Source organism: Nycticebus coucang, chromosome 10 (assembly GCF_027406575.1).
Source record: "Nycticebus coucang isolate mNycCou1 chromosome 10, mNycCou1.pri, whole genome shotgun sequence".
Taxonomy (NCBI): Eukaryota; Metazoa; Chordata; class Mammalia; order Primates; family Lorisidae; genus Nycticebus; species Nycticebus coucang.
The window spans coordinates 16,249,845-16,276,724 of record NC_069789.1 but is presented as its reverse complement, the minus strand read 5'-3'; the positions used below and the strand labels follow the sequence as shown (position 1 = coordinate 16,276,724).

General features: G+C 38.6%; 1 protein-coding gene and 1 pseudogene across 15 annotated transcripts in view; one reads left to right on the top strand and one right to left on the bottom strand.

The window, feature by feature from the left end:
* TTC13 (tetratricopeptide repeat domain 13) overlaps positions 1-26,880 on the bottom strand; it is a 109,423-nt gene that overhangs the window by 79,082 nt on the left and 3,461 nt on the right. For 14 of the 15 annotated variants that reach the window (XM_053606685.1, XM_053606677.1, XM_053606680.1 and 11 more), the window contains exons 2-4: positions 13,441-13,535; positions 11,215-11,290; positions 7,860-7,930 (exon numbers count right to left, since the gene is read on the bottom strand). In XM_053606685.1, coding sequence (XP_053462660.1) covers positions 7,860-7,930; positions 11,215-11,290; positions 13,441-13,535 — 242 coding nt within the window. Of the gene's footprint in view, positions 1-7,859; positions 7,931-11,214; positions 11,291-13,440; positions 13,536-26,880 lie in introns of those variants that run through there. The other variant, XM_053606691.1, reaches the window with a different exon arrangement.
* Positions 14,334-15,088, top strand: LOC128595567 (40S ribosomal protein S3-like; annotated as a pseudogene).

Here is a 26,880-nt window from a genome sequence, read left to right as displayed (position 1 = left end):
CATGAAAAAAGCTCATCATCCTTAATCGTCAGAGAAATGCAAATCAAAACTACTTTGAGATACCACCTAACCCCAGTAAGAGTAGCCCACATAACAAAATTCCAAAACCAGAGATGTTGATGTGGATGTGGAGAAAAGGGCACACTTCGACACTGCTGGTGGGAATGCACACTAATACGTTCCTTTTGGAAGGATATTTGGAGAATAGTTAGAGATCTAAAAATAGACCTGCCATTCAATCCTGTAATTCCTTTACTAGGTATATACCCAGAAGACCAAAAATCACAATATAACAAAGACATCTGTACCAGAATGTTTATTGCAGCCCAATTCATAATCGCTAAGTAATGGAAGAAGCCCAAGTGCCCATCCATCCATGAATGGACTAGCAAATTGTGGTACATGTATACTATGGAATATTATGCAGCCTTAAGGAAAGATGGAGACTTTACCTCTTTCATGTTTACATGGATGGAGCTGGAACATACTCTTCTTAGCAAAGTGTCTCAAGAATGGAAGAAAAAGTATCCAATGTACTCAGCCCTACTATGAAGCTAATTTATAACTTTCATATGAAGGCTATAACCCAAGTATAGCACACAAATATGGGGAAAGGACCAAGGGAGGGGAAGAGGAGGGGGAAGGTTAGGGAGGAGGGAGGGGCCACACGTATGGTGCATCTTAGAATGGGTACAGGCGAAACCTACTAAATGCAGAATACAAATGTCTACATACAATAACTAAGAAAATGCCATGAAGGCTACGTTGAACAGTTTGATGAGAATATTTCAGATTGTATATGAAGCCAGCACATTTTGTACCCCTTGATTGCACTAATGTACATAGCTATGATTTAACAATAAAAAAAGTATAGAGTATAAATGTCTTAACACAATAATTAAATATACATTAACCAGTGTGATGTGAACACTCCTAATTCTATATGAAATCAGCACATTATACCCCATAAATTAATTAATGTATACATGATCTATGTGTTTATGATTTAATTAACCAAATAAAAAAATAAATAAAAATCAAATGTGCTTAAATGTTTTCAGTCATGTTTTCCAACCCCTCACTCACTGACTGCAGGACTGACTTCTCAGAGCATCCCTCAAAACTTAGTCAGCCTCTGCATGATCAGTGCTTTATGTCTCAAAGCAATTTATAAAAAAAAAACCTGTGGGATACTAAAACAAAATGAATTTGTTGAATTGAAAATAAAAGTATCACTCAGAAGATCAATGAAACAAAAAGTTGGTTTTTTGAAAAGATTAATAAAATTGATAAACCTTTGGCCCACCTAACCAGAAACAGAAAAGTAAAATCTCTAATATCTTCTATCATAAACAACAAAGGAGAAATAACAGACACCTCAGAAATTCAAAACATCCTGAATGATTACTTACAAAAAACTCTATTCCCAGAAATATGAAAATCTGAAGGAAATGGACCAATACCTGGAAGCACGCCACCTTCCTAGACTCAACCAGAAAGAATTAGAAATCTTGAATAGAGCTCAGTGCTGTAGCTCAAGCAGCTAAGGCACCAGCCACATACACCAGAGCTGGCGGGTTTGAATCCAGCCCCAGCCTGCCAAACAACAATGACAACTATAACCAAAAAATAGCTGGGTGTTGTGGTGGACGCCTGTAGTCCCAGCTACTTGGCAGGCTGAGGCAAGAGAATTGCTTAAGTCCAGCAGTTGGAGGTTGCTGTGAGCTGTGACACCATGGCACTCTACCGAAGGCAACAGCCTGAGGCTCTATCTCAAAAAAAAAAAAAAGAAAGAAATCTTGAATAGACGTATATCAATCACTGAAATAGCATCAACAATACAAAATCTCCCAAATAAGAAAAGTCCAGGACCAGATGGCTTCACATCTGAATTCTATCAAACCTTTCAAGAGGAACTAGTACCTATATTATACAACCTTTTCCAAAGCATAGAAAAAGAAGGAATACTTCCCAACACATTCTATGAAGGAAATATCATCCTGATCCCCAAACCAGGAAAGGATCCAACAAAGAAAGAAAATTATAGACCATTATAGCATTAATGAATATCGATGCAAAAACATGCAATAAGATCTTAGCAAACAGAATTCAACAACACATAAAAAATATTATATACCATGATCAAGTTGTTTTTATTCCAGGGTTATAGGGTTGGTTCAACACACACAAATCTATAAATATAATACATCACATCAATAAAATAAAAAACAAAGACCATATGATTCTCTCAATTGATGCAGAAAAAGCTTTTGATAATATCCAGCATCCTTTCATGATCAGAACACGTAAGAAAATAAGTATAGAAGGGACATTTCTTAAATTGATAGAGGCCATCTACAGCAAACCCACAGCCAATATCATACTGAATGGTGTAAAACTGAAAACATTTCCACTCAGATCAGGAACGAAGCAAGGGTGCCCAATTTCTCCACTGCTATTCAACATAGTAATGGAAGTCTTAGCCATCACAATCAGGGAAAGAAAAGGTGATCAAGTGTATCTAAATAGGGTCAGAGGAGATCAAACTCTCACTCTTTGCTGATGCCATACCTGAAAAATCCCAGGGACTCAACCACAAAACTCTTAGAAGTGATCAAGGAGTACAGCAGTGTCTCAGGATACAAAATCAATACTTACAAATCAGTAGCTTTTGTATATGCCAACAATTGTCAAGCTCAAAATAGAGTCAAGGACTCTATTCCCTTTACAGTAGTGCCAAAGAAGATGAAATATCTGGGAATTTACCTAACAAAGGACGTGAAAGATCTCTGTAAGGAGAACTATGAAACTCTGAGAAAAGAAATAGTTGAAGATGTTAACAAACGGGAAAACATACCATGCTCATGGCTGGGAAGAATCAATAGTTAAAATGTCATACTACCCAAAGCAATCGACAGATTTAATGCAATCCCTATTAAAGCACCATTGTCATACTTTAAAGAGCTTGAAAAAAATAGTCCTTCATTTTAAATGGAATCAAAAAACACCTTAATAGCAAATACATTACTCAGAAATAAAAGCAAATCAGGAGGTATCACATTACCAGACTTCAGGCTATACTATAAATCTATAGTGATCAAATCTATACTGGCTCAAAAACAGAGGTAGATTTATGGAACAGAGAACCAAGAGATGAACCCAGCTACTTATCATCATTTGATTTTTGAGAAGTCTATCAAAAATATTCAGGGGGGGAAAGACTTCCTATTTAACAAATGATGCTGGGTGAACTAACTGGCAACCTGTAGAAGACTGAAACTGGACCCCCACCTTTCACCACTAACAAAAATTGATTCCCAATGGATGGCGCCTGTGGCTCAGTGAGCAGGGCGCCGGCCCCATATACCGAGGGTGGTGGGTTCAGACCCAGCCCGGGCCAAACTGCAACAAAAAAATAGCCAGGCATTGTGGCGGATGCCTGTGGTCCCAGCTACTCGGGAGGCTGAGACAGTAGAATCGCCTAAGCCCAGGAGTTGGAGGTTGCTGTGAGCTGTGTGACGCCACGGCACTCTACCAAGGGCAATAAAGTGAAACTCTGTCTCTACAAAAAAAAAAAAAAAAAAAAGATTTAAACTTAAGACATGAAACTATAAAAATACTAGAGAGAATGCAGGGAAAACACTTGAAGAAATTGGCTTGGCAGAGTATTTTATGAGGAGGATACTCTGGGCAATTGAAGCAACATCAAAAATCCATTATTGGGATCTAATCAAACTAAAAAGCTTTTGCACAGCCAAGAGCACAGTAAGTAAAACAAACAACCTTCAGAATGGGAGAAGATTTTTGCAGGTTATGCTTCCAACAAAGGTCTGATAACTAGAATCCACAGAGAACTCAGACTAATCAATAAGAAAAGAACAAATAATCCCATTTCTGTGTGGGCAAGAGACTTAAACAGAAACTTCATTGATGAAGATAGGAGCACGGCCTACAAACACATGAAAAAATGCTCATCATCCTTAATCATCGGAGAAATGTAAATCAAAACTACTTTGAGATATCATCTAACTCCAGTAAGAGTAGCCCACATCACAAAATCCCAAAACTACAGATGTTGGCATGGATGCGGAGAGAAGGGAACACTTCTACACTGCTGGTGGGAATGTAAGCTAATATGACCTTTATGGAAAGAAGTTTGGAGAATACTCAAGGAACTAAAAGTGGACCTACTATTCAATCCTGTAATTCCTCTACTAGGTATATACCCAGATGATCAAAAATTATTTTACAACAAAGACATTTGCACCAGACTGATTATTGCAGCCAAATTCACAAATGCCAAGACATGGAAACAGCCCAAGTGCCCCAACCCATGAATGGATTAACAAATTGTGGTATATGTACACCATGGAATACTATGCAGCCATAAAAAAGATGAAGACTTCACATCTTTTATGTTTACCTGGATGGAGTTGGAACGTAGTCTTCTTAGAATGGAAAAAAAACTATCCAATGTACTCAATACTACTATGAAATCAATATATAATCACCTACACATTCATATGAATGGTAAAACATAACTATAGTTGAGAAAGTAGAAGGGAAGAGGACGGAGAGGAAAGGGGTGGGGAGAGGTGGGAAGAGGGAGAGTATTTGGGGGTACCTCACCTAATATGCATGATGCAATGGTACATTTCAAAACTATTAAGAAAAGAGTATAATTATAATGGATGTGTTCATGTTAGCATTTTGCACTGCAATTCAATATAAGCATTTTGCATTGTATATCAAAGCAGTACACTGAACCCCATAAATGTATCAATGTACTAAGTTATGATTTAATAAAAACAACAACAAAAAAGAAAAACAAAGAAGAATTAAATTAAATAGTGTAATTATTTTTAACAACAACAACAGAAAAAATAAATTCTGGAATTTAAGTTGCCCTTATATGTGGATCTGAATTTCACATTAAACGATCTTATGAAAATAGTGATTCTAATAAAACCCAACCCATAGCCCCATTTGATGTCAGTTTTCTATGAATGAAATCAGATTCCATGCTCTGCAGCTTCATGCTGGAGTTCAAGGGCTGTCTAAAAGAAAAGTTTTGTCAAGAATTAATGAATTCAAGAAAACAGAAAAGTCTTATGTGTGAATGCTTATCGCTTTCCAGATTTGTAAAAGGACATTTACTAGCTTAAAAACAGAGTTTTTGTACATCCAGAAGGTTCTTCAAGGAACAGGTAAAAATATATTAGCATGCACAGAGAAAAACAATTCTCTAGTGATATTTAGTTCAGTTTATCATTTGAAGAATGAAAAGTAGTATAGCAACATCTACATATGACTTAAGAAAAGCTTCATCACTCTTCTGAAACACTAAATATGAAAAAGTATTGGGGTAAAAATCAATTTCATTAATGCAAAACATGGTATCAACACATTTGCCAATAAAAGAAAAGAGCAATTAGATTTAAAGAATGATCATACTTTAAAATTTAAAGAGATTGATTATGATTCTTGGTGAGAAAAGGAGTTTTGATCAACAGGAAATGAAAGTCACCATTCTCAGAACATGGGCTACCACCTACTTGTCTTCGTGACACTGGCTTTTGAGAATTTATAGAAATCAAGAGAAAACTCAAACAGCAATTGTATGTATCAATTTCAACAGAGAAGTTTTGTGCAATAAAGCAAGATCAAGTTTCTTATTAAAAATTTTGAAAATAAATTTAGCATTTAATATTGAATCTTTGTATTTTCTATTTCTTATGATAATCATATAATAAAAGAGAAAATGTGACAACTTTTCAGCAAGTTCTATCTGGATGCTTCCAAATCTGACCCTGCTTACCCACACTCCCTGCAAATATGATTTTTCCACATGGAAAAGGCTGGGAGGCACTGAGATAACATGTAGGGAGAGAGAAACCACCAAGAAAAGCAGCAGCAACAAAGCTGCGGGCCTTGGTGCTGCTGTGTAAAAATGTTATAAATGATCCTTCAGTTCCTTCTTCTGCTTTTGAACTTTCCACTCCTCCACTTCTGCCCCGTCAGTGACCTGAATCACCTGAAAAGTAGTCTGACCTTACAGACTTTGAGAATCCACACATTCTCAATGGAAAATTTCCCAGCTGAAAGCAGCCCATCATATCAGACTCATGAAAATGCTGTACCAAATTTCAGTGTATTACTATCTTTTCTTTGGAAAGAGAGAAACATGCTGATCTACTTTCTGAACACAACTGCAAGAGAAATATGTTTTACAACTATAAACAGACAACAAAGATAATATGTTATAGAGTCATGAAAATCTAAATATTATAGAGAAAAAGTAATGAAAAGATAATACAAAATAGTATATATATTCAGATTATAAAACATAAATGCATACTTCAAAAAGGTGAAAAAATAAATTAATATTAGAATTTCAGAATTAGGGAATTTTTATTATTTAAAATTTTTTCTTCAACTATAATGGTAATAAGAATATACTGCAAACTCGACTGTTTTTCTGATGTTGATTACCACAAATTAACTGATATTTGCACCTATAAATGTATCCCTTTCAAACCAGTGTCAAACATCAACTGTACAGTTGTTCTGGAGGTTGCTTACCTTTTATAATACTACAACACTAAACAGAAAGAGGATTTTAAAAACTATTTATAATCTAACATTCATACTGTAATGTCCATGGAAGAACAGTATTCCATACAACTATCCAAACATACAGCACATGGACCCAAGGACCTCGAAGTAATTACTAAAAATATTTCTTTAGATTTTGGAGAATGAAGATAAAATGACCAACATAATACTCCTGTTTTTAAAAAGAAAACAAAAGCAGACCTAAAATTTCAAAATCAGTAATTTAAAAGTAAGTCTACCTGTTGGATTATAAGATATCTGTTGGCTCTTACTATGATTAACACGGATGAATACACCACAATGGTACTCTGCGTAGCTAACACTTACTGAGCACTTACCACATGCAAGGTACTATGTACTAAGTGCTTTACTAGGATATTTCATTTAAACTGAAAAAGAAATTTTTTGGAAGTAGCTGTTATTATCCCCATATCTCTAACTCCAAAATCCATATCTTCTTTACTGTCTATTATTAGACAGACACATCAAACAGCAGTAAATAGGGAGCACAGTCAAATAATACCTGTAATACCAGATACACTGTAATACCAGATACACGTGTAAAGGCTGATTATGTTGGACAGCCACAGGTCTCCTTTGCAACTCTTTATACACATTTTATCTCAACCAGACTTAAATACATTGTCAATCAATAAAGGCCTCATGCTTCCACCTAGGAGTCTCATAATTACACTGTAAGGTGAGATAAAATCTGTGAGTAGAAATTAATCAAACAGATCAACTCTTATGTAGAAAAGAGCTGAAATTCAATAGTTTCCAGTGCCCACAGCTTATGGGGGAAATAGTGGTAGAGAGAAAAGTGAACAGAAGCTAATCTCTGTTTTAAGCTTGCATTTGAAATCCCATCTCTACTACCTGATGGTTGGAAGATAATAAGCAAATTGCTTGACCTCATTAGATTTCCTTTTCCTCATTTAAGATGAAGTAATATTGCAAAGATAAAATGAGAGCATATCACGAGGTCTGGCACCATGAAAGTGCTCAGTCAATATCGATTTCTTTGACTTTCTTTTTTTTTTGCAGTTTTTGGCTGGGGCTGGGTTTGAACCTGCCACCTCCAGTATATGGGGCCGGCACCCTACTCCTTTGAGCCACAGGTGCCACCCTGACTTTCTTGTGTAATCTTCAAACAGATGCTTCACTGCAGCACTTTAGCTATGCTCAATTCTGTATTTTTGTCATGACTATAAAACTGAAACTGAATAATTAAGAAGAAAAATTACCTGAAGCATTGTTGAAAAATGCCTTATTGCTTCATCATAGAGACCACTGCCAATCAGAACGTAAGCGATAGCTATGAAACAAAACAGAAAATATTAAAGGAAAGAATAAAGAAGCTCAGACTAGAATCAATAAATCTTTGCTAAATCTCAAAAGGCAGTTCCAAGGTCTAGAAGTGGTTATAGAACACCCAGAAGTTAATAAGATGTCACTGAATTCTGCTTTCACCACTAAGGACTTGCTAATCAGCCTTCCAGTTCCATCTAGATTTAAATTTATCCATAAAATATATGCTTATAAGAAGTACTTATCTTTTACTAAGCCCATTACTCATTTTCAAATCCCAAATAACCTTTATGAAGTCTCCTAGCGATATATGAAAAGAGTTAGTAATAAGGCTGAATAGTACCCATGTAACACAGCAATGTGATTTCACTGTGAAAACTATGAGAAATACCCAAATAGGATCACAAATCTCAATTCCTGGGAGTGCTGAAGTTACTGCCAATTACCTAGTAAGAACAAATAATAGAGGCTCAAATTTACTAGTAGAATCTTTAAGTGGATAATTTGTGTCATTGCAATGCAACAAGTCTTTTTCCTTCTTTTCAAAAATGTAGCCAAAACACTACTCAAAATACACATTAAAGATGCAAAGTTTTTGATCAAATTGTTTAGAGAAGTGGTATTTTGAAATTAGAGCCATGACAATCTCTTAAAACACAGCAACATTCTGACTAAACTCTCCCACCCACTCCCAAAACGAATTTGAATACTGTGTATTCTAGATGACGCATAATTACACATCTGTCTATAATATTTGCCCTGACTATTCAATCCCCCCAAAATTCCTGAAAAACATTTTATTCCTCATTCAGCATATGACTATTTTGATCACTTTCCTTTGCAAAAAAAACTTTATTGTAATATACCCTAATTCTAGGACCTACTGAGCATTCAAGAAGATGTGCAACTAAAACTTTAACTGCTATTAAGAGTATAATTCTTGGGCGGCACCTGTGGCTCAAGGAGTAGGGCACCGGCCCCATATACCAGGGGTGGCGGGTTCAAACCCAGCCTGGCCAAAAACTGCAAAAAAAAAAAAAAAAAAAAAAAACCCAAAGAGCTTATAATTCTTGACAGTTTAAAGCAGTAAATACATATTTTTAATATTAAATGCATAGATAATTAATTAAATATTAATTAAGGTAGAAACATAAATGTGGAAAGAGATCTGGAATATTTTTATAATGACCTGAGAAAAATAAAGTTCAAAAATCAAGCATCTTGAGAGGTTTGGGAGCATTCCATTAAATAAAAAGAGGGCTATTTTTACACTCTTTCTTTGAAAAGACAAATTAAGGCCAAACTCACGCTCAGAATAAGAATGGATAGCATTGAGACAGTTTACCTCCAGGTAACCAGAGACCTTTTGTGTGGTGGGGGTGGGAGGCTAGCAGGATTAGCAATAAAAATGACAAAGATTAACATTTGTAACATGCATTGCACTTTCAATATGTGCCAGGCATAGTAATATCCACTACAGGTATTGATTCATTTGCTTCTTAACTGCAATGAGGTAGGTACAATTATTAACCCTACTTTGCAGAAAAAGAAATGAAGCAGAAAGCAGTAAAACAAACTGTCTAGGGCCTGGGCGAGCAGCTAGTGAGACAAAGGGACCAGGGTGCTGGGTCCTGGCTCTGGGGGTGGGGGAGGACCTTGCCCATCAGAAGCTGTGCTGGAGCTGTGGGGCACTGGGCTGAACAGCAAAGAGGTTGGAGTTCCCTAAGGTCAGGTGAACAGGGACCAAAACGGAAATAAGCACTTTTTTGAATCCAGGAAGATGATGATATACTGGAAAGCCAAGATCTGGGCTTGGATTCTGGCTCTGCCACTCACTGGTCATGCAATTATGGGGACCTCAGTCACTTCTCATAATTCTCTGGGCCTTGCTTAATAAGTCGACAGAAAACTTTCTCACAGATTCCTTTCAGATCTAAATTCTTAGATTTCCCACCTATCTTCCCATAATCAATACATATCTGTTGAACAAATGAGTAAGTGAGCCAGAAAAACACGTATAATTTTAGGGGATAAATTTTGTGCCGTAGGAACATATTTAAATCATCCACAGCTGGTTTACTGAATTCCACTGAGATAAAATCAAATGAGGATCTCAAATCTTTCCACCTAAAAGTAAACACTTTTGTGAATAAAACCCAAAAGTATCCATTAAAAAAAAAGTCCTAATTTAAATCTTGCACAAATATAAATAACTGTATGTATGTATAGTTATTTTGTTATGAGAATTCAAAGACATAAAAGAAAAACTGGTAGAGCTAGAATTCTCTCCGAAATCTCTACTAACCAGGATTCCATACCTCCAAGCAGTGTATATGTTGACAGAAGTCATTTTTCCAAGAAAAAATACCACAGTATCAAAGATCCTAATCCAGAATCTACTAAGATTATTCTCAGAGAACAAAATAGGCCTGGCACAAATTAGGCTCCTAATTCATTATTCATTAGTCTAGGCTGAGGTCTGCCCAAAGACCAGATCAGAGGCCTTGCTTAAAGGGTAATTTTCAAAGATTATCACCATAAAACGATCAGTACTTTCCAAATGGTCAACTCTCAATTATCTGCACTAATAGAGAAAAGAACTCAATACAAATATTTAGTTTTAATATAAAATGTATATGGCCAAGGAAGGACAAAACAATTTTATGTAAATCAGATAAAAAAAATTCCTGAGGGTGCTTCGGTCACCTGGCCCCACACAGAAGCCGCACTTCAGTGAAGCCTGCCCGGCTGCACTGCTCAACCAATGCTCACCTCTGCCTCCACAGGAATCAGACAAGGACAACACCAACCTATTCTAAAACACACCACAGAAACACCATCTACATGACTTGTATACAGGTTTGAATGAATTTGATATTTCTACACTCCTTCGTAGGCCTAATAACAATACTATTGGACCTCATGAGTAAAATAAACTTAAACCTCACTATTGAACAGAAGGTTAAAGTAGCTGTTCTGAGATTCTATTCTGTTTTCACTTCTTTATTGTTCACATTTGATGACCGCACACAACCTTTTAATAAACGAGAATGCTCATAAAAATTCATTCTATAATTATTACTGTCCATAAGAACACAGAGCTGGAAACGCAAAACTTTTTAATGACATACAACACAAGAAGGTCTGAGGGCCGAATGCCCCACACAGAGCAAGTGCGAGAGCTGGCAGAGCCACTGTCTGTGTTCTTCCTCCTTCACCATTCTGCCCTCCTGCATCCAGTCATAACTCCTAGGCAAATATTACAGGAATATTCCTGGAGTCAAGTCTTACCCAACTCTTCATTGGTGCTATCATTATCAGTAGCAAATGGGAATCTCTTTTGTTCTGCAATAGACTTGGCCTGACTCTGGAAAAAAAAAAAAAAAAAAACATACATTTTAGTTTATCATAAATGAAGGAAAATATATATTAAAAACTTGCATTTTTAAGATTTAAGATACATTTGACTTAAATAGAAGCAAGAAAATCCCACTATCATAGGAATGTTTTGTACTTTAAGTCTTTGAGTAAAACTCTGCTGACAAGTGAAAAGCTTATTAGCTACTTCTTACTTTGCTATTCACCTGGGAGCTTCCACGTGTGGGAACTTGGTAAGGCTTCTTCAAGACAAGGACAATTCAACAAAGCATGAGGGTGTCACTGCTAGCAGACAGCTGGGTGTGACTAGAACGTGTCCTTCCTCTTTGACAAATAGTTAAGAAGCACACAGATGGAAAAGATTTTTCTGCTTAACAGACTTCTTAGTTAACTTGATTGTGCTAATCATTTCACAATGCATACATACAATCATATCATCACTCTGTGTACTGTAATATATACAATTTACTTGTTGATTATACCTCCATAAAGCTGGAAAAACTGCTTAGAGGCAAGAAAATGAATCTATAAATATTGCTCTTATTATTTGCATTATTTCATATAGTATTTGATGAGCATCTACCATTTGCCAAATCATGGTGCAAAAAAAAAGATATGGAGATGAGAACAGACATGAAATAATTTACCAAGCAACATCAAGGGTATACTGAAGAATATATCTGATTTTAAGATATTTATATTAGAAAGTGGGCAGAAGAAGTGCAGTATGAACAAATCAAATTTTTCACAAAAAAGAATCTTTCCACATCTCTAACGCATCTATAGTTATCTTCCTTGGACAGAGATGAGAAGCTGTGATCAAGTAATTTTAACCAATACAGCTCAACGTTAGTAGTAGATTCATTTCAATCCATCCTTCTCATTCATGCTTATGTTTTCTGAAAGCTGTATTGCCTGATACCCCTAATTTAAGAGAGAGTATGTTGACCCTTTGCTTTTCCTTCATGTGATGTGCACAATTGTGTCTGTATGTTTATTTGTATAATTATTTGGTGACTAAAGGAGTCATCACTAGGCTAAAGGCAGGGACCCAGGCTATCTGGCTCACTGTTGAATTCCCAGGACTCACCTAGCACAATGCCTGGCACATAAATATCTGGAGAATGGATAAATAAGCAAATTGTCTAGCTCCCACATTTCAACCTAGGGAAACTGAAAGGCCGAGACAAGCGGGTAAGCTTACCAGCTCGCCTTATGTTAAACGGGAAATGGAGCTGATAGAAACCACTACCAGTAAGAAGGAGACCCTCCTAACTCTAGAATCTAACCACCTACGTAAGGTGGGATTATCTAATTTCTACTTACAATACTTTCAATGATGGCCACTCACTCCTTTAAAGATAGTCCATTCTGCTTTTGGACAAGTCTAAACCAAAAGTTTTTCCATATAGCAAGCTGTAATGCAATAAGTTAGGTAGAGGTAACTGATCATTCTCGAGTTTGTAATTTCTTTTTTTTTTCTATTGCCTCTGTAACTGCAGGATCTAGCTTGCAATTTCTATCAATATTCAGTAGTCCAAGCATGAAAAGTTAAAACTTTTTTTGGAAAAGAAAAGAACATCCTAAAAGAAAATTTTAAACAAAAGCAGCAAAGAGTATCTATGTGATGTCAAAGACAAGACTCGGAGGCAAAATATGTTAAGCTTGGGGACAGAGAGAACAATTGGGCTTCATAGAGTTAAATACGAACAAAAAGAAGACCCAGCTTGAGGCAGCCAGGCTGGAGGATACATGCTAAAAAGGACAGGTAAATGTAAATATCACCTAATAACCACGCATTCATCCCTGAAATGCACAGGTTCCCTGTGTAGTTTATCTGGCAGTGATAAAAAGTCAATATAAAAGTTGTCAACATAGGGAAAGGCTGGAAAAATAAGATTTACTATACCCCTAAATACGTACAATTTAATTATCACCTCCTCTTTATTCCTTGGAACTTAAAGTTGTAGGTCCAGAATGATCAACCATCCAAATCCTAAGTAATGAAAATTAAACGTGACCGAATCCAGGTGACCTGCCTTTATCACAGGCACACACATAGTTGACCTCCACCTTCTGGAACTAGTATCACTGTGCTCCGGGTCACAAACACAGGAAGCACAGAGAGAAGATACATACCAGAATCTTTTCAGTATTGAGGGAAAGCAAGGAGTCACAGGGTGGGGATCCTTTGGGTTCGCAGTCTGAGTCATGGAAGTTCAAGAAGGACGACTCTGAAAAGTAAACATTCTTTGTTACTTTCTTCACCTTAAATTTAGGCTCTTAGTGCTTCACTAGGAATTGGAATTTTAAGAACCCAAGAATTCACAAAATAAAAATAAAAACAAATGTAGAAGACACTAAAAGTGGCAACCTGTGATGTTTTACAGTCTCTAAGTGTCTTGCACACTCATTAGTGATTGTCCTTACCACCATTCTGGAGACTAGCAAAGCCAGCTAGCTTTGCGAAGGATGAAATGAAGTTTGAATAGGTTACAACTTATCTAAAGGCAACAGGGCAGAAATAGTGCTAGTTCAACAGTCACCTCACTACACATGTGGAATTAATATTAGGATCCTTCAGTTGGACAACTCCTATGTGGCAGCAATTACCATAGGTTTAAAAAAAAAAATCACAAAAGAACAATGCCAAGCCAGGAAGACCTAATGTTAAAAGATACTGTGCTATGGGTCTAATACACAAAATATGCAAATAACTCCTATAACCCAACAAGGAAAAAGACAACCCAATTTAAAAGACAAACAACTTGAATAGGCATTGTACAAATGGCCACTGAGTATGAGAAGATGCTCACCATCTCTGATTAGGGAAACGCAAACCGCACCACAGTGAAGCCCCTCTTCACACCCACCAGGGTGGCTACAACCAGAAAACAATCAAGTATTGGCAAGAATGCAGAGAAACTGGAATCATTGTGTACTGCTGGGGGGGAATGTAAAACGGTAGACCAGTTATGGAAAACAGTTCCTTAAAAAGTGAACTAGGGCTTTCAACAGCTGGCAGCAGCAACATGGCAGTGTAGATACTCAAGAAGAGAAAGTTTGTCACTGTGGCATCTTCAAAGCTGAGCCAATGACTTTCTTGCTCGGGACCCGGCTGAAGATGGCTACTCTGGAGTTGAGGTCCAAGTTACACCAACCAGGACAGAAATCATTCTTAGCCACCAGAACACAGAATGTTCTTGATGAGAACTGCCTGTGGATTTGGGAATTAACTGCTGTAGTTCAGGAGATGCTTGGCTTCCCAGAGGGGAGCATAGAGCTTTATGCTGAGAAGGTGGCCACGAGGGGTCTGTGTACCATTGCCCAGGCAGAATCTCTGCATTATCAATTCCTCGGAGGGTTCACTGTGCAGAGAGCCTGCTATGGTGTGCTGCGGGTCATCATGGAGAGTAGAGCCCAGGGCTTTGGGATTGTGGGGTCTGGGAAACTCCCAAGACAGAAGGCTAAGTCCATGATGTTTGTGGGTAGCCTTATGCTCCACAGTGGGGCTGACACTACCATGTTCCATGTGCTGCTTAGATAAGGTGTGCTGGCCATCAAGGTGAAGATCACACTACTGTAGAACCTTCATGGTAAGACTGGCCCTAAGAAACCCCTGCCTGACCACTTGAGCATCACGGAATCCAATGGTGAGATACTGCTGACCACCCTGATCTCAGAACAGAACGGTAGGAAGCCAGAGCCATCTGCCATGCCCCAGCCAGTCCCACAGCACAACAGTTTCTCTCTGGCAGCTGTATCTGGTGTCTGTAAGGACCTTTAATAAAATCTTGTACAAAGACCCACGGCAGCCTGACTAGACTAGGTATCCAGGTGCATGACAAGCTGGCTTATGGAGTCTCACCTATCCTTTCGGTTTTAACTGTATTCGTGGTATTTGCAAGATAGGGTCAGAACCCCTGTGCAGAGCTCACCAGAGAAACGGTCTGTGTGACAGGGAAGGCTGGTGGCTAGCAAGGCAGCACCTTTTCTAATTGTCCTGTAGTTCATGACTGCAGGCTTAGAAGGAAGATATTTAAGATGATTTTTTCTGGATGCGTAAGGAAATCAATATTGCACATGGGAAATAAACACAGTGGCCATATTTTGTGTCTGACTGTGCTGTGTTCACATAGTCAGTTAATCCTCCGCATGTCTATAATGTAAGGAAAATTTGTTTGAGCCACTGAATTTAAGGCTCAGAAATAAACCTATCTAAGCAGTATAAAGCTGTCATCAGAATCTACATCCGTATTTTTGTTTTCTTCTTTCAGAGACAGGGTCTTGCCGTCTTGCGTAGGCTGGAGTGTAGCAGTGAGGCAACAGCTCACTGCAGGCTTGAACTCCTGGCCTCCAGTGATCCTCCTGCCTCAGTCGCCCAGGCGTAAGCCACTACCCTGGATAGTCCCACATTCTGATGTTTAAAATTATTTTCTACTAATATCCGTATTTTATAAAAAAATCAAGTGCTCTTAGTTTGCTCAGGCAAAACTAGTGACACAGGTTGACTTGAAAATCCTACGAGACTAATGATAAACCAGATTCTGATTGATCACAGAGGAGGGACTTATCAGTGACAGCTGTCATGGGTCTGGGAGGCCAAGACAGGTGGCTGCATACTGGTGCTGATGCAGGCTGCTGGTGAAATGTCCCCAGCCCCATGGACAGCTTAGCAGGTGCTGTCTGGTTATCTGGTTGTCTTCTCAATTAGACTGAGCTGCCAAGCGCAGACACTGTACATGATAAGAACTTAATATCTGAATTAATGAATTACATTGGGAGCACCCGAGCAAAGGTGTCTACCCACCCCCTGGTCCTTTTTTAACTATTGTAATTACAAACACAATATAAAATCTATCGTCTAACCATTTTTAGATGGACACTTATATGGTGACAAACCCTGTCGGCTTTCCGTATCTGAGGACTCAAAATCTGAATTCAACCAACTTTAGATCAAAACTATTCAGAAAAAAAAAATGGATGGTTGCAACTGTACTAAACACATAGACATTTTTTCCTTGTCGCTCCCTCAACACAGTTTAACTATTTACATAGCACCTACATTATGTGAAGATTTAAAGATTAAAAAAGTGAATCAGACTTGCCATTCTATTCCTAGATACATTCTCAAAGAATTGAAAACAGGGACTCAAACAAGTACCACACATATGTTCATAGCACCATTAATTATAGTGGCCAAAAGGCAGAAACAGTCCAAATGTCCAAGAGATGAATGGATAAACCAACTCCCATCCGCCCATAGATGACTGACATTGTTTTTTATCTTTCCCAATCTGACATAGTACGAGTAAAAGTTAAACTTGATTTACTGACCATCTGTGTCTCTTCTTTTGGAGCTGATATCCACAAGCTGTAATTTATATCCTTTGCTCACTTTTAAGTCACTGTGTAGAGTCAACTTAAAGATGAGCAAATTCCCATTTTAAAGATGAGGAAAACAAAGTGGAGGGACTTTCAAACATCTTCCTGAGGCTGCTCTCTAACAAACAGCGGAGGTGGGATTTGAACCCAGACACTCTGGTTCTAAACCTTGTGTTTTAGCCATGAATGACTGGAGGAAGAACTGGAGGAAGTAAAAGATCTAAAAGATAAAGATAAAAGTAAAGGTTGATGGGAGGCTACAGGCCTGTGCAATAGGCCCAGGCAGAAATACCAGCACAGAGTAAGTCTACAGCCATACTACCCTGAACGCGCCCGATTTCGTCAGATCTCAGAAGCTAAGCAGGGTCGGGCCTGGTTAGTACTGGGATGGGAGACCAGCACAGAGTAAATCTTTTGTCTCACTGGCCAGAGCTGGATATTTTATCTGCCCACCTTATTGAATTCTTAACAGTTCTATTAATGTCTCCATTTATTCAGTTGACAAAGTATCATCTCCATGCAATTTTATCAAAGTCTTTTTTAATATGTATACTTGTTTAGCATCATAATGTACAAGATGAAATTTCCCCAAAAGTGCTCAATAATATGTGATAACAGGTACCCTGCTTATTCCTGATATTAAGTCTTCATTTAATAACTCAGTTTCAACTTTCTTTTTTTTGCAGTTTTTGGCCAGGGCTGGGTTTGAACCCAATACCTCCGGCATATGGGGCCAGCACCCTACTCCTTTGAGCCACAGGTGCCGCCCCAAGTTTCAACTTTTGGCAGTAAAACTTTTTCATTTAGTATTTATAGTATCCACTGGAAAGGTTGTCTCTGATAGATGTATTTTACTATCAGGAAGAATTCTCCTATTCTTTAATTCCATAAACTGGAAATCTTGAAAGCTGGTTGAACTTTATCAAGTATCTTTTAAGATTTCTTCAAGATGATAGTATGATTTTTCCCCTTTGACATAAGATAACTGAATCAATTTTTAGAAGTTGAATCAACTTTCTACTTCTACAATAAATTCTAATTCAGGGGTCCTCAAACTTTTTAAACAGGGGGCCAATTCACTGTCTCTCAGACAGGTGGTGGGCCGGACTATGGTTTAAAAAAAAAAACTACGAACAAATTCCTATGCGCACTGCACATATCTTATTTTGAAGTAAAAAAACAAAACGGGAACAAATATAATCACACTGCCTCATGCGGCCCGCGGGCCGTAGTTTGAGGACCCCTGCTCTAATTGATTGAGACAGATTATTATTTTAATTGCTTGCTATCTTCAGTCTACTAATATTTTACTTAGCATTTTTATTGCTAGGTAGATATCTTTTTACAAGGTCTATGATGGAAAAATAGCTCTGAGAGCTATAACAACAACTGGTTAGAAAAGGTTAAATTTGTTCTTCAGTCTTAAAATATTTAACTTACTATGGCTTTAATTGTTTTACTACCATAAGTAATTATATTATTATTTAATATATAATTATAGTCCAACTAGCGGTATTAATAGTATAGATTTCCTTAGATAGGGAAAACATTAATTTTCATATTTGCTTAAGTTGTACAAGTAAAGTTAATAGTGATTACTAGAGAAACCGTCTGAAAACAGCACAGAATTTTATCTAGTTCCCATCTCTAGCCATGTCTTCATTGCTTCAGATTTTAATTCATTAGTAGAGATTTCTATAATTTCTCAATCCTACTGGCCTCTAATAATACACATTTGCATCTTTATGTGTTAGCTGTTCAGGCATATCTATTTTATTTATTTAACGAATTAAGAATCTGTTCTGTTTGTTTTAATTGTGGTAAAAACCATATTACATAATGTACCATCTTAGTCTTTATTAGTTGTATAGTTCAATGGCATTATATTCACATGGGTGTGCAACAGATCTCTACAACTTTTATTTGTTCCTTTTTTAGAAAGAACCAACTCTTGGGTCTATTTATCCCTTCTACTGCCGCTCTATATTTCATTCATTTATATTGGCTTTGCTGTATTTAGTCCTTCTAATTTCCCTTATTTCCTCTTCTTGCTTCCCAAGATGGGTACCTGGTTCATTTGCTCCTTTCTTCTTAGTATCAGGCTGAGCAGGCAGGGTAGGTTTATACAGGCAGAGACAGCACTGGTGGGTATCTGAGAGGAGGGGAGCGGAGCAGGAAGGCCAGGTGGGAAGCAAGTTAAAAATAAGTCTGAACAAAGGCAGAGGCCCTGGCATGGAAGGGAAGGTCACAGTCAAAAGAGATAAGGAAGGAAAAAAGGATTTGGGCTTTGAAGAGAAACGAGGAATAGAAAGAGGGAAAAGACACAGGTTTCGGTCTGTGCAACTGGGGAAGTGGGGCCATCAATAAACATGGCGGACGAATGGTTTCAGAGGGAAGTAAAGAGCAAACTTTCTTACAAGAGGTTAAATCGGAAGCTATCCTGGTATCAGCATTTAGGGGATTCCAGACAAAGGTAAAAGGTACAGATGCACATTTAACAATAATTAACTTATAGTGGATGATTAAGCTGGGAATGTAGGTTAGATCTCCAAGAAAGCTTAGGAAGCTTACATTTAATGAGAAGAAAAAAGCTGAGCCTGGGTGGGACAAGATATTTGATAATAGGAGAATCTCCTTGGTAATTTACCCTTTTTAAAAAAAGAACTCTCTGTTTGAAATGTTTACATCTTGGCTACAGCGTATACAGTTACAATAATGATTTTCATATTGTTATAATTGCTTACCCCTAAAGTCAAGTAGTTCTTATTTTTTTTTTGACTTGCTAGATAATTGCCTAAACTTTATTAGTATTTAAAAAAAAAAAATAGGTCTTACATTTAATTCTGCTCTTTTCCTGACTTCCAATTTAATTAATTAGTTTGGAGCCAATGCAACAGCGGTTCACAGGACAGGCTCTGGAGTTGAGATTGAATCAGACCAGAAGCTTCACTGGCTTTGAGCAAGTCCTTTAGCCTGAGTAGCCTCATCTGTTACACATAGATAATAACTATCACAACAAACCCTGAGAGGGACATGTTAGGAATGAAAGACATATAAGTCCAGTCCACAAAAAATATGACTATTAAATGTTAGTGTAAACGTATACACTAAAATTGCTAGGGTTTCTGTTGATTTCTCGTATTTACTTTCCGTAAGTTTATTTTGTTCTTTACAGTACTTTACAGCTTTCAAAAACAGTATTTCCTTTGTTTCTTTATCCTCTAAGACAGGCAGAACATACACTGTGCCCACTGTACACAAGGCAAAATGAACTCACATTAACAAACATATTTAAGGTCACAAAATAAAAGACATAGCAAAGGGGGGACTTGCCACATAAAGAACATAGTACATTTGTCACAACTCACGCTGCCAGTGCTGGGTCCTAGCAGTGAACACTTTCGTATAGCAATGTCTTTCAGACTTCTGCTCCTCCTAAGCCTCACAACAACGGAGCTGAAGAACAGTTTGGTGCAGTGACCAGGACAAGAGCTGACTTCAGAGGTTCAAGAGACAGCAGAACAGTGGAGACGGTGCACATAAACATCTCCTTTGAGAAATTCTGCTGTAAAAGACAGCAGAGAGACGGGGCAGTGGCTGGAAGGTCATGTGCTCCTGCGTCTGTTCACTTGTTTTTTGAAGATGGTAGCTACTACAACATAGACACGCTGATGGAAGATGAGAGGGAATAAGACCAGGGCAGAAGAGCACTGTCCCCAGGGAAGCGCCAGCCACTGTCCTGCACAGCACAGAAGACAACCGCTCCCTGTCCAGTGGCAGGCAGACTGGCAGCTGAACTGCTGGGGAGCAGGGATGTTCTCTTCTCACCGCTTCTCTCCAGTCAAGTAAGACAATAATCACCACTTCCCAGGGAGAAGAGAAGGTGGCACTGTTAGCAGCATGTGTTTGTTATACACTTGTGCCCATCCGTGAAAACTGATGGAAAGCTGGTAAACCATGGCCCATTTTTACAGAAGTCAACAGCTCAGCACTGCCCTTGCCACCTGACCACCTTCCTCCAGCTGTAACAGACGCATGCTGACCCCATGAGAACAAGGCTGGCGGGGCTTCCCCACAGATGGGCTAGAACTTAGAGATCAAACACTAGATATTAACACTCTTAACGCTAACCTGAAAAGAGAAGACAAAGTTAGTGTGGCTGAAGGAACCACCCAAGGCCAGGTGACTGCTACGTGGTAGGGACTTGTAGTGCCTTTTGCTGTCATCCTGCACTTACAAGACAACCACTGCTAAGGACATGGTGTACCACATTGCTCAGTGGCCCCAATATGTGGACCCAAGAAGTAAATTTCTTTTAGAATGTAATTACAAGAAAAATTCTCTGAAGAATTTATACGCTTCATTTATCTTAATGAAAAATTCTTCAGTACCTGAGTTGGGTAAGTTATTATAAAACAACTTGAAAACAGACTGCCCACTGATAGTTAAATTACAAAGTGAACAAAACCATCTAAAAGAGACAGAAGGGTTTTTTACATAAGCTTGAATGTAATCCGACCAAAGCTATGTTAACCCACTACAAATATTAACAGATATAAAGAAAGTATAAAGCTAAAAGAAAAGGAGTTAGCTGCACAGGATAGAAAAAGAGGCACACAAGCAAATTCTGTAGTATCAAGGCAAGTATAGATCAGACAGAGGGTGCTGCGACCCACAGTGACCAGGCATTGCCCACACAGGTGAGTTATGAAGACTGGGGCTACAAACTAGACAGAAGATACATCAGATGCCTAAAGTCTCACTTACTTTTAAGAGCTAAAACCCTTCTCATCAACCCACACACACTTTTAAACCTCATCAACGCCACTGGGAATTTTGAAGCAGATCTAGGCAGTGGCATAAAACAATTAGTGACAAAGGAACATCACAGGGAAAAGCTGCAAGAGAAGTCAGCTGGTGCAGAAGTGTGCGAGTCTCCTGCACTGAGCGGCATCTTGAATTAGACGCATAGCTAGAGAAAATATTTTCCAAATGAAACTAGGGTTAGCATAGAATAAGACTTTAGTAGCAAGCTTAAAAACAGGTAGTTAACCATGTGGTTCTTTCTGGTTATACGAGTTATCCAGTTCATGGAAATTCAGTGAGCTATATATACTTGTAACACATATTTTTATGTACATATCATATTTTAATAAAAAGTAAAAATAAAACAGATAACAGAAGGAAAATGTCAGAAAGCATTTGCTCTAAAGTATTAAAATTCTGCTACTTTGGCTCGGTGCCTGTGGCTCAAATGGCTAGGGCGCCAGCCACATATATCTGAGCTGGTGGGTTCGAATGCAGCCCAGGCCTGCCAAACAACAATGATGGCTGCAACCAGGCATCACTAAAATAGCTATCAAAAAAATAGCCAGGCATTGTGGCGGGAGCCTGTAGTCCCATCTGCTTGGGAGGCTGAGGCAGGAGAATCGCTTGAGCCCAGGAGTTGGAGGTTGCTGTGAGCTGTGATGCCACAGCACTCTACCCAGGGCGATAGCTTGGGGCTCTGTCTCAAAAAAAAATTCTGCTACTTCAATAAATCATTTATTTATATTGTCTGCAAGATCAGATGAACTTAAACAAATTTATTTCTTTTTGAGACTGAGTTTCATTTTGTTGCCCCAGGCACTTTGTTGCCTTGGCATCAGTACAACTCACAGAAACCCCAAACTCCTGGGTTCACTATCCTCTTGCCTCAGCAGCTGGGACCACAGGCGCCTGCCACCACACCCGGCTAATTGTTCTATTTTTATTAAAGAAGGGGGTCTTACTCTTCCTCAAGCTGGTCTCAAACTCTTGACTTCAAGTAATCCTTCTTACCTCAGCCTTCCACAAACTGATCTCTTTAAAGTAAAATATTATGAAACGGAGCTTTAAAAGTTGGTCAATGAGCCAGATTTTAGTGTTTCCTCCTGTTCCTTATCAGCTGACTTGCAATAAAGGCTTCTCAAAAAAAAAAAAGTAGTTTTGAGTGCAATGAAGCTAAGCCATCTCTGCACTCTGCTGAAGAACCTTTTTTTACAAGTTTTTATACAGAGTGTTCTGCCATTTTCTGCCAGCCATGTTCCACAAAAGTCCTAAAATCCAAGCCACATAAATGTTGCCCTCACCCAGAGGCTAAAAAAAAAAAATTAACCCTTATTACCCAGAGCTGAATATGTTTAGCAGCATGTAAACCTTCTAAAAGGTAAATTTAATTTTTAATGACAACAGATACATACGAAAAAGCTAATCACAGGCTGCACCTTCCTATGGCTTTGGCACAAAAAGCCACGTCTAAATCAGGACTTTCTGAAAGATGCGCTTTAGTCAGCAGAAGAGGCAAACACCCTCCTGCCATAGCCACAGGGGCCAGGACTTGGTGAGATAACAGTGAAAGAAAGAACCTCTTCATCACTCTGCACTCAAAGTAAGTTAGCACCTTACACTCAGATGTGTGCTGGAAAAAAGATCTGGAGAGATTTGCCACAAAACCATAAATAACACAGAAAATCAGAGGATCAAGCAAACACACTGCCACTGTAGTTTCTTCAACAGAGCATAAAATGTGGTTCTTAACTTCCTCATAAGCAAAAAAGGAAACATCTCTCATTGTAAGTTTCCTTCTACTGACTCCCTACACCTTTAGCCTACACACCTCAAGCAGGCGTGGCCGTGATTTAAGTGTGGCGAGAGTTAACACTGACTCCACATATTTAAATGACTCAACTCAGAAACATGCCACATACACTGGCAATCTAAGTCTTACTGACTTTGTCAAAAACCCAGAGCTGCACTTGTCGTTACTTCCCTATTTTTCTGGCAATTAACAATACCCAAATTGGACAGACAGACACTAAATGCTCTTCTTCTCCACAAAGAACTGTGGGCAAATAAACTCAATTCTGGGATACTTAATTTCTACAAGCTAAATATAATTAAGAGAAGTACAAGACAACATCGCTCAGGAGCAATCAAAAAAGTATTAAGGCAGCAAAAAAAAAAAAAGTCACAAACTCACTATTTTTGTTTTTACTACATTTTTAAAAGAACCAAACAAAAGCATTTTTGAAACAATTACTAAAAATGCATATGTCTGAACTATGCAAATACCTGTTAGGCTGTCTGTAAAGAACACATAAAGACATATTTCATACAAGATGAATCCCTGAGAATGGGATGCGGGTTAGCTTTGGGAGGAAGAGCAGAGAACCTAGATTCCTAAAACAGTGGATGAGGCCAGATGTTAATTTAGCAGCTCTTTTAAATAGGGGTGTCACATTAAGATATCTCTAAGATCCCTCTCTAAAACGTCACCTCACTGGCATCCCTGTCTAGCTGCCCCCACATTACTCTGCACCTTCTTGTGTTGCTTTTGATCCTTCCAGGCACATTACTAGGCCTGATACAGTCACATACCACAGAATGGTGCCTTAGTCATTGATGGCCCCATAACATAACACCAAAATTGTATTGCCTTTTCTATGTTTAAATGTGTTTAGATCTAATATTTACATGTGTTACAAATACTTACGTATGTTACCACTGCCTACAGCACTCAGTAACAGGCTGTACCAGTGTGTAGCCTGGGAGCAACCGGCCATACCCTGTAGCCTAGGTACACCATATAGATTAGCTTAAGTTCACACTGTGATGTTCCCATGGTGACAAAATTACCTACAGACACATTTTTCAGACAGAACAGATCCCACTAAGCAATGTATGACTGTACTTAAATCTCTTTTCTTACCAAGACAGACCACCCTAGCACCTTGGTCACCTGTGCTATAGCACCAGGACCTGTCACACTAGGAAGTGTCCAGTAGGCACACAGGTAGTTTTTCAATGACAGAAACATTATACAGTTCAAAATAATAGGTTCAGTGACACATCCCTGTATTTGTATAACAAATATGAAATTGCAGAAGTTATTTAAAAATATTACATAAGGAGCACTGTGAAGCAGAGGGGAGAACAATCCCGGACCGACCAAAGCCCACACATCGCTACACCCCAACGTCCAGGGCCTCCATCCCGCTGCCACTGCCACCACACCCGAGAGAAAGGCTGAAGGGGATGCTAAAGGAGATAAAGCCAAAAAAAGGACGAAAACCCTGCTTCTCCAAAGCCAGAGAAAAGGTACCCAAAGGAAAAAGAGAAAAGCTGACGCTGGTAAAGAGGGGAATAACCTTGCAGAGAATGGAGATGCCAACATCTTCCCTTCCCTTTCCTTTCTGTGCCAACACAGGAAAGCTGAAGTCCCGGGGATGCCAAGTGAAGTGTGTGCATTTGTAATAACTGGGGACTTCTGGTGACTGTAGTTTGAAATACTATTTTTCAAGTTTTATAAAAATGCAGAATTTTGTTTTACTTTTTTTTTAAGCTATGTTGTTAGCACACAGAACACTTCATTGTTTTGGGGGGAAGGGGCATATGTCACTAATAGAATGTCTCCAAAACTAAACTGGTATGAGGGAAAATGTCTTTCCCCTCTATTTTTTTTTTGCAGTTTTTAGCCGGGGCCAGGTTGAACCTGCCACCTCCAGCATATGGGGCTGGCGCCCTACTCCTCTGAGCCACAGTTTTGAGAGACTTCCCCATGGCTCCCAGGAGGATGATTCCCTGACGCACAGCCACCTTGGCACAGACGCCTTGTGGTATGAAAAAACTAATTTGTTTTTATGTCCTATTGCCCCTCTGCCTTCAGCATAGTCTTAACTCCCTTAAATCCAGTCACCTCTTGGGACCTGCCCCCCAATAATTGGTTACCAATATGTAAAAGAATCTGGACTTTTCCAGTGATGTCACTGAGATGGCATCCCTCAAAAGAGCAGAGATTCCATTTGTAGATTGTGGACCTTCAGATAAATTCTGCCATTTTCATTTCATTTCCTGAAAGTCAGGGTCAGCTTGTGAAAAGTTGTTAAACAACATGCTAAATGTGAAATGTTAACTCTCACTCTAAACTTCCCTGTTCAGAGCATCGAATGAAGACTTCACTGGACTTCACGGTGGCTTTCTGACTTTTGGTAGACCACTGAAGAAGGGAGTTTGAAAGTTTTTGTATACTGTGAATGACTGTCTGCCCATGTCCTGCCTGACAATACCATGATTGGTTATAAAAAGTATCTTTTATAAAGGTGGATGCAGTTTGGCTTGAGAAAAAAAAAGAATGTTACATTCAACAAAGCTTAAGGTTATAAGACTTTATCAATATCAGTAAGAACTACAATAACAAGCAAATATCACTGAAGATAACACACAAAAAAGATGGTTGTAACAGGTTCAAATCCTGCTCTCTGCCTCAGTTTCCCCTTAGGTAAATGGGATAAAAATAGCACCTACTTTAGTGTCAAGAGGATTAAATAAAATTGCATAGACTCTTTACAACTATATAACAGAAAACTAGAGAAAAGAACTAGAAAAAAGTTTTGTTCATTATTTCCTCCCACGATTACAATAAAATAGGGCCAATTAAAAAGGAAAGGAAACCCAGCTGCTCGGGAGGCTGAGGCAAGAGAATCGCTTAAGCCCAGGAGTTGGAGGTTGCTGTGAGCTGCGTGAGGCCACGGCACTCTACCGAGGGCCATAAAGTGAGACTCTGTCTCTACAAAAAAAAAAAAAAGAAAGGAAAAAAAGGAAAATTTAATTTTAAAAACATTTTAAAACATGTACAATACAGTGTCCATTTCTCTACAGGAAATTATTTTCTCCACAGCAAAACAAAGAGATAAGTTTGTGTTATACATGTTTTTCAAATAAACAAATGAAATGCAGTCTGGGTGGGTGGTTCATGCCTGTAATCCCAACACTTGTGGGAGGCTGAGGTGGGAGGATCACTTGAGACTAAGAGTTTGAGACCAGCCTGGGCAACACAGCAAGATCTGTCTCTAAAAAAATTAGCCCAGTGTGGTGGTGCATACCTGTAGTCCTTAGCTACTTGGGAAGGTAAGAAGGGAAGATCCTTAAACTCAGGAGTCTAAGGTCGCAGTGAATTAGGATTGTGCTATTGCACTCCAGCTGGGCAACCAAGTGAGACTCTGTCTGCTTTGTCGCTCACTTCTACAGTGGATCTGGTAGGACTCAGCCCAGCCCACTGAATATTAGGCTGTCCCTTGGACTAAGATTCCATTAATGGTGGTGTGCACAGCTAGGCCAGGCATTGCCGGTGTGTCATCTTCAGACTGGTGGGCTGCCAGCTGCTGTCCTTACACC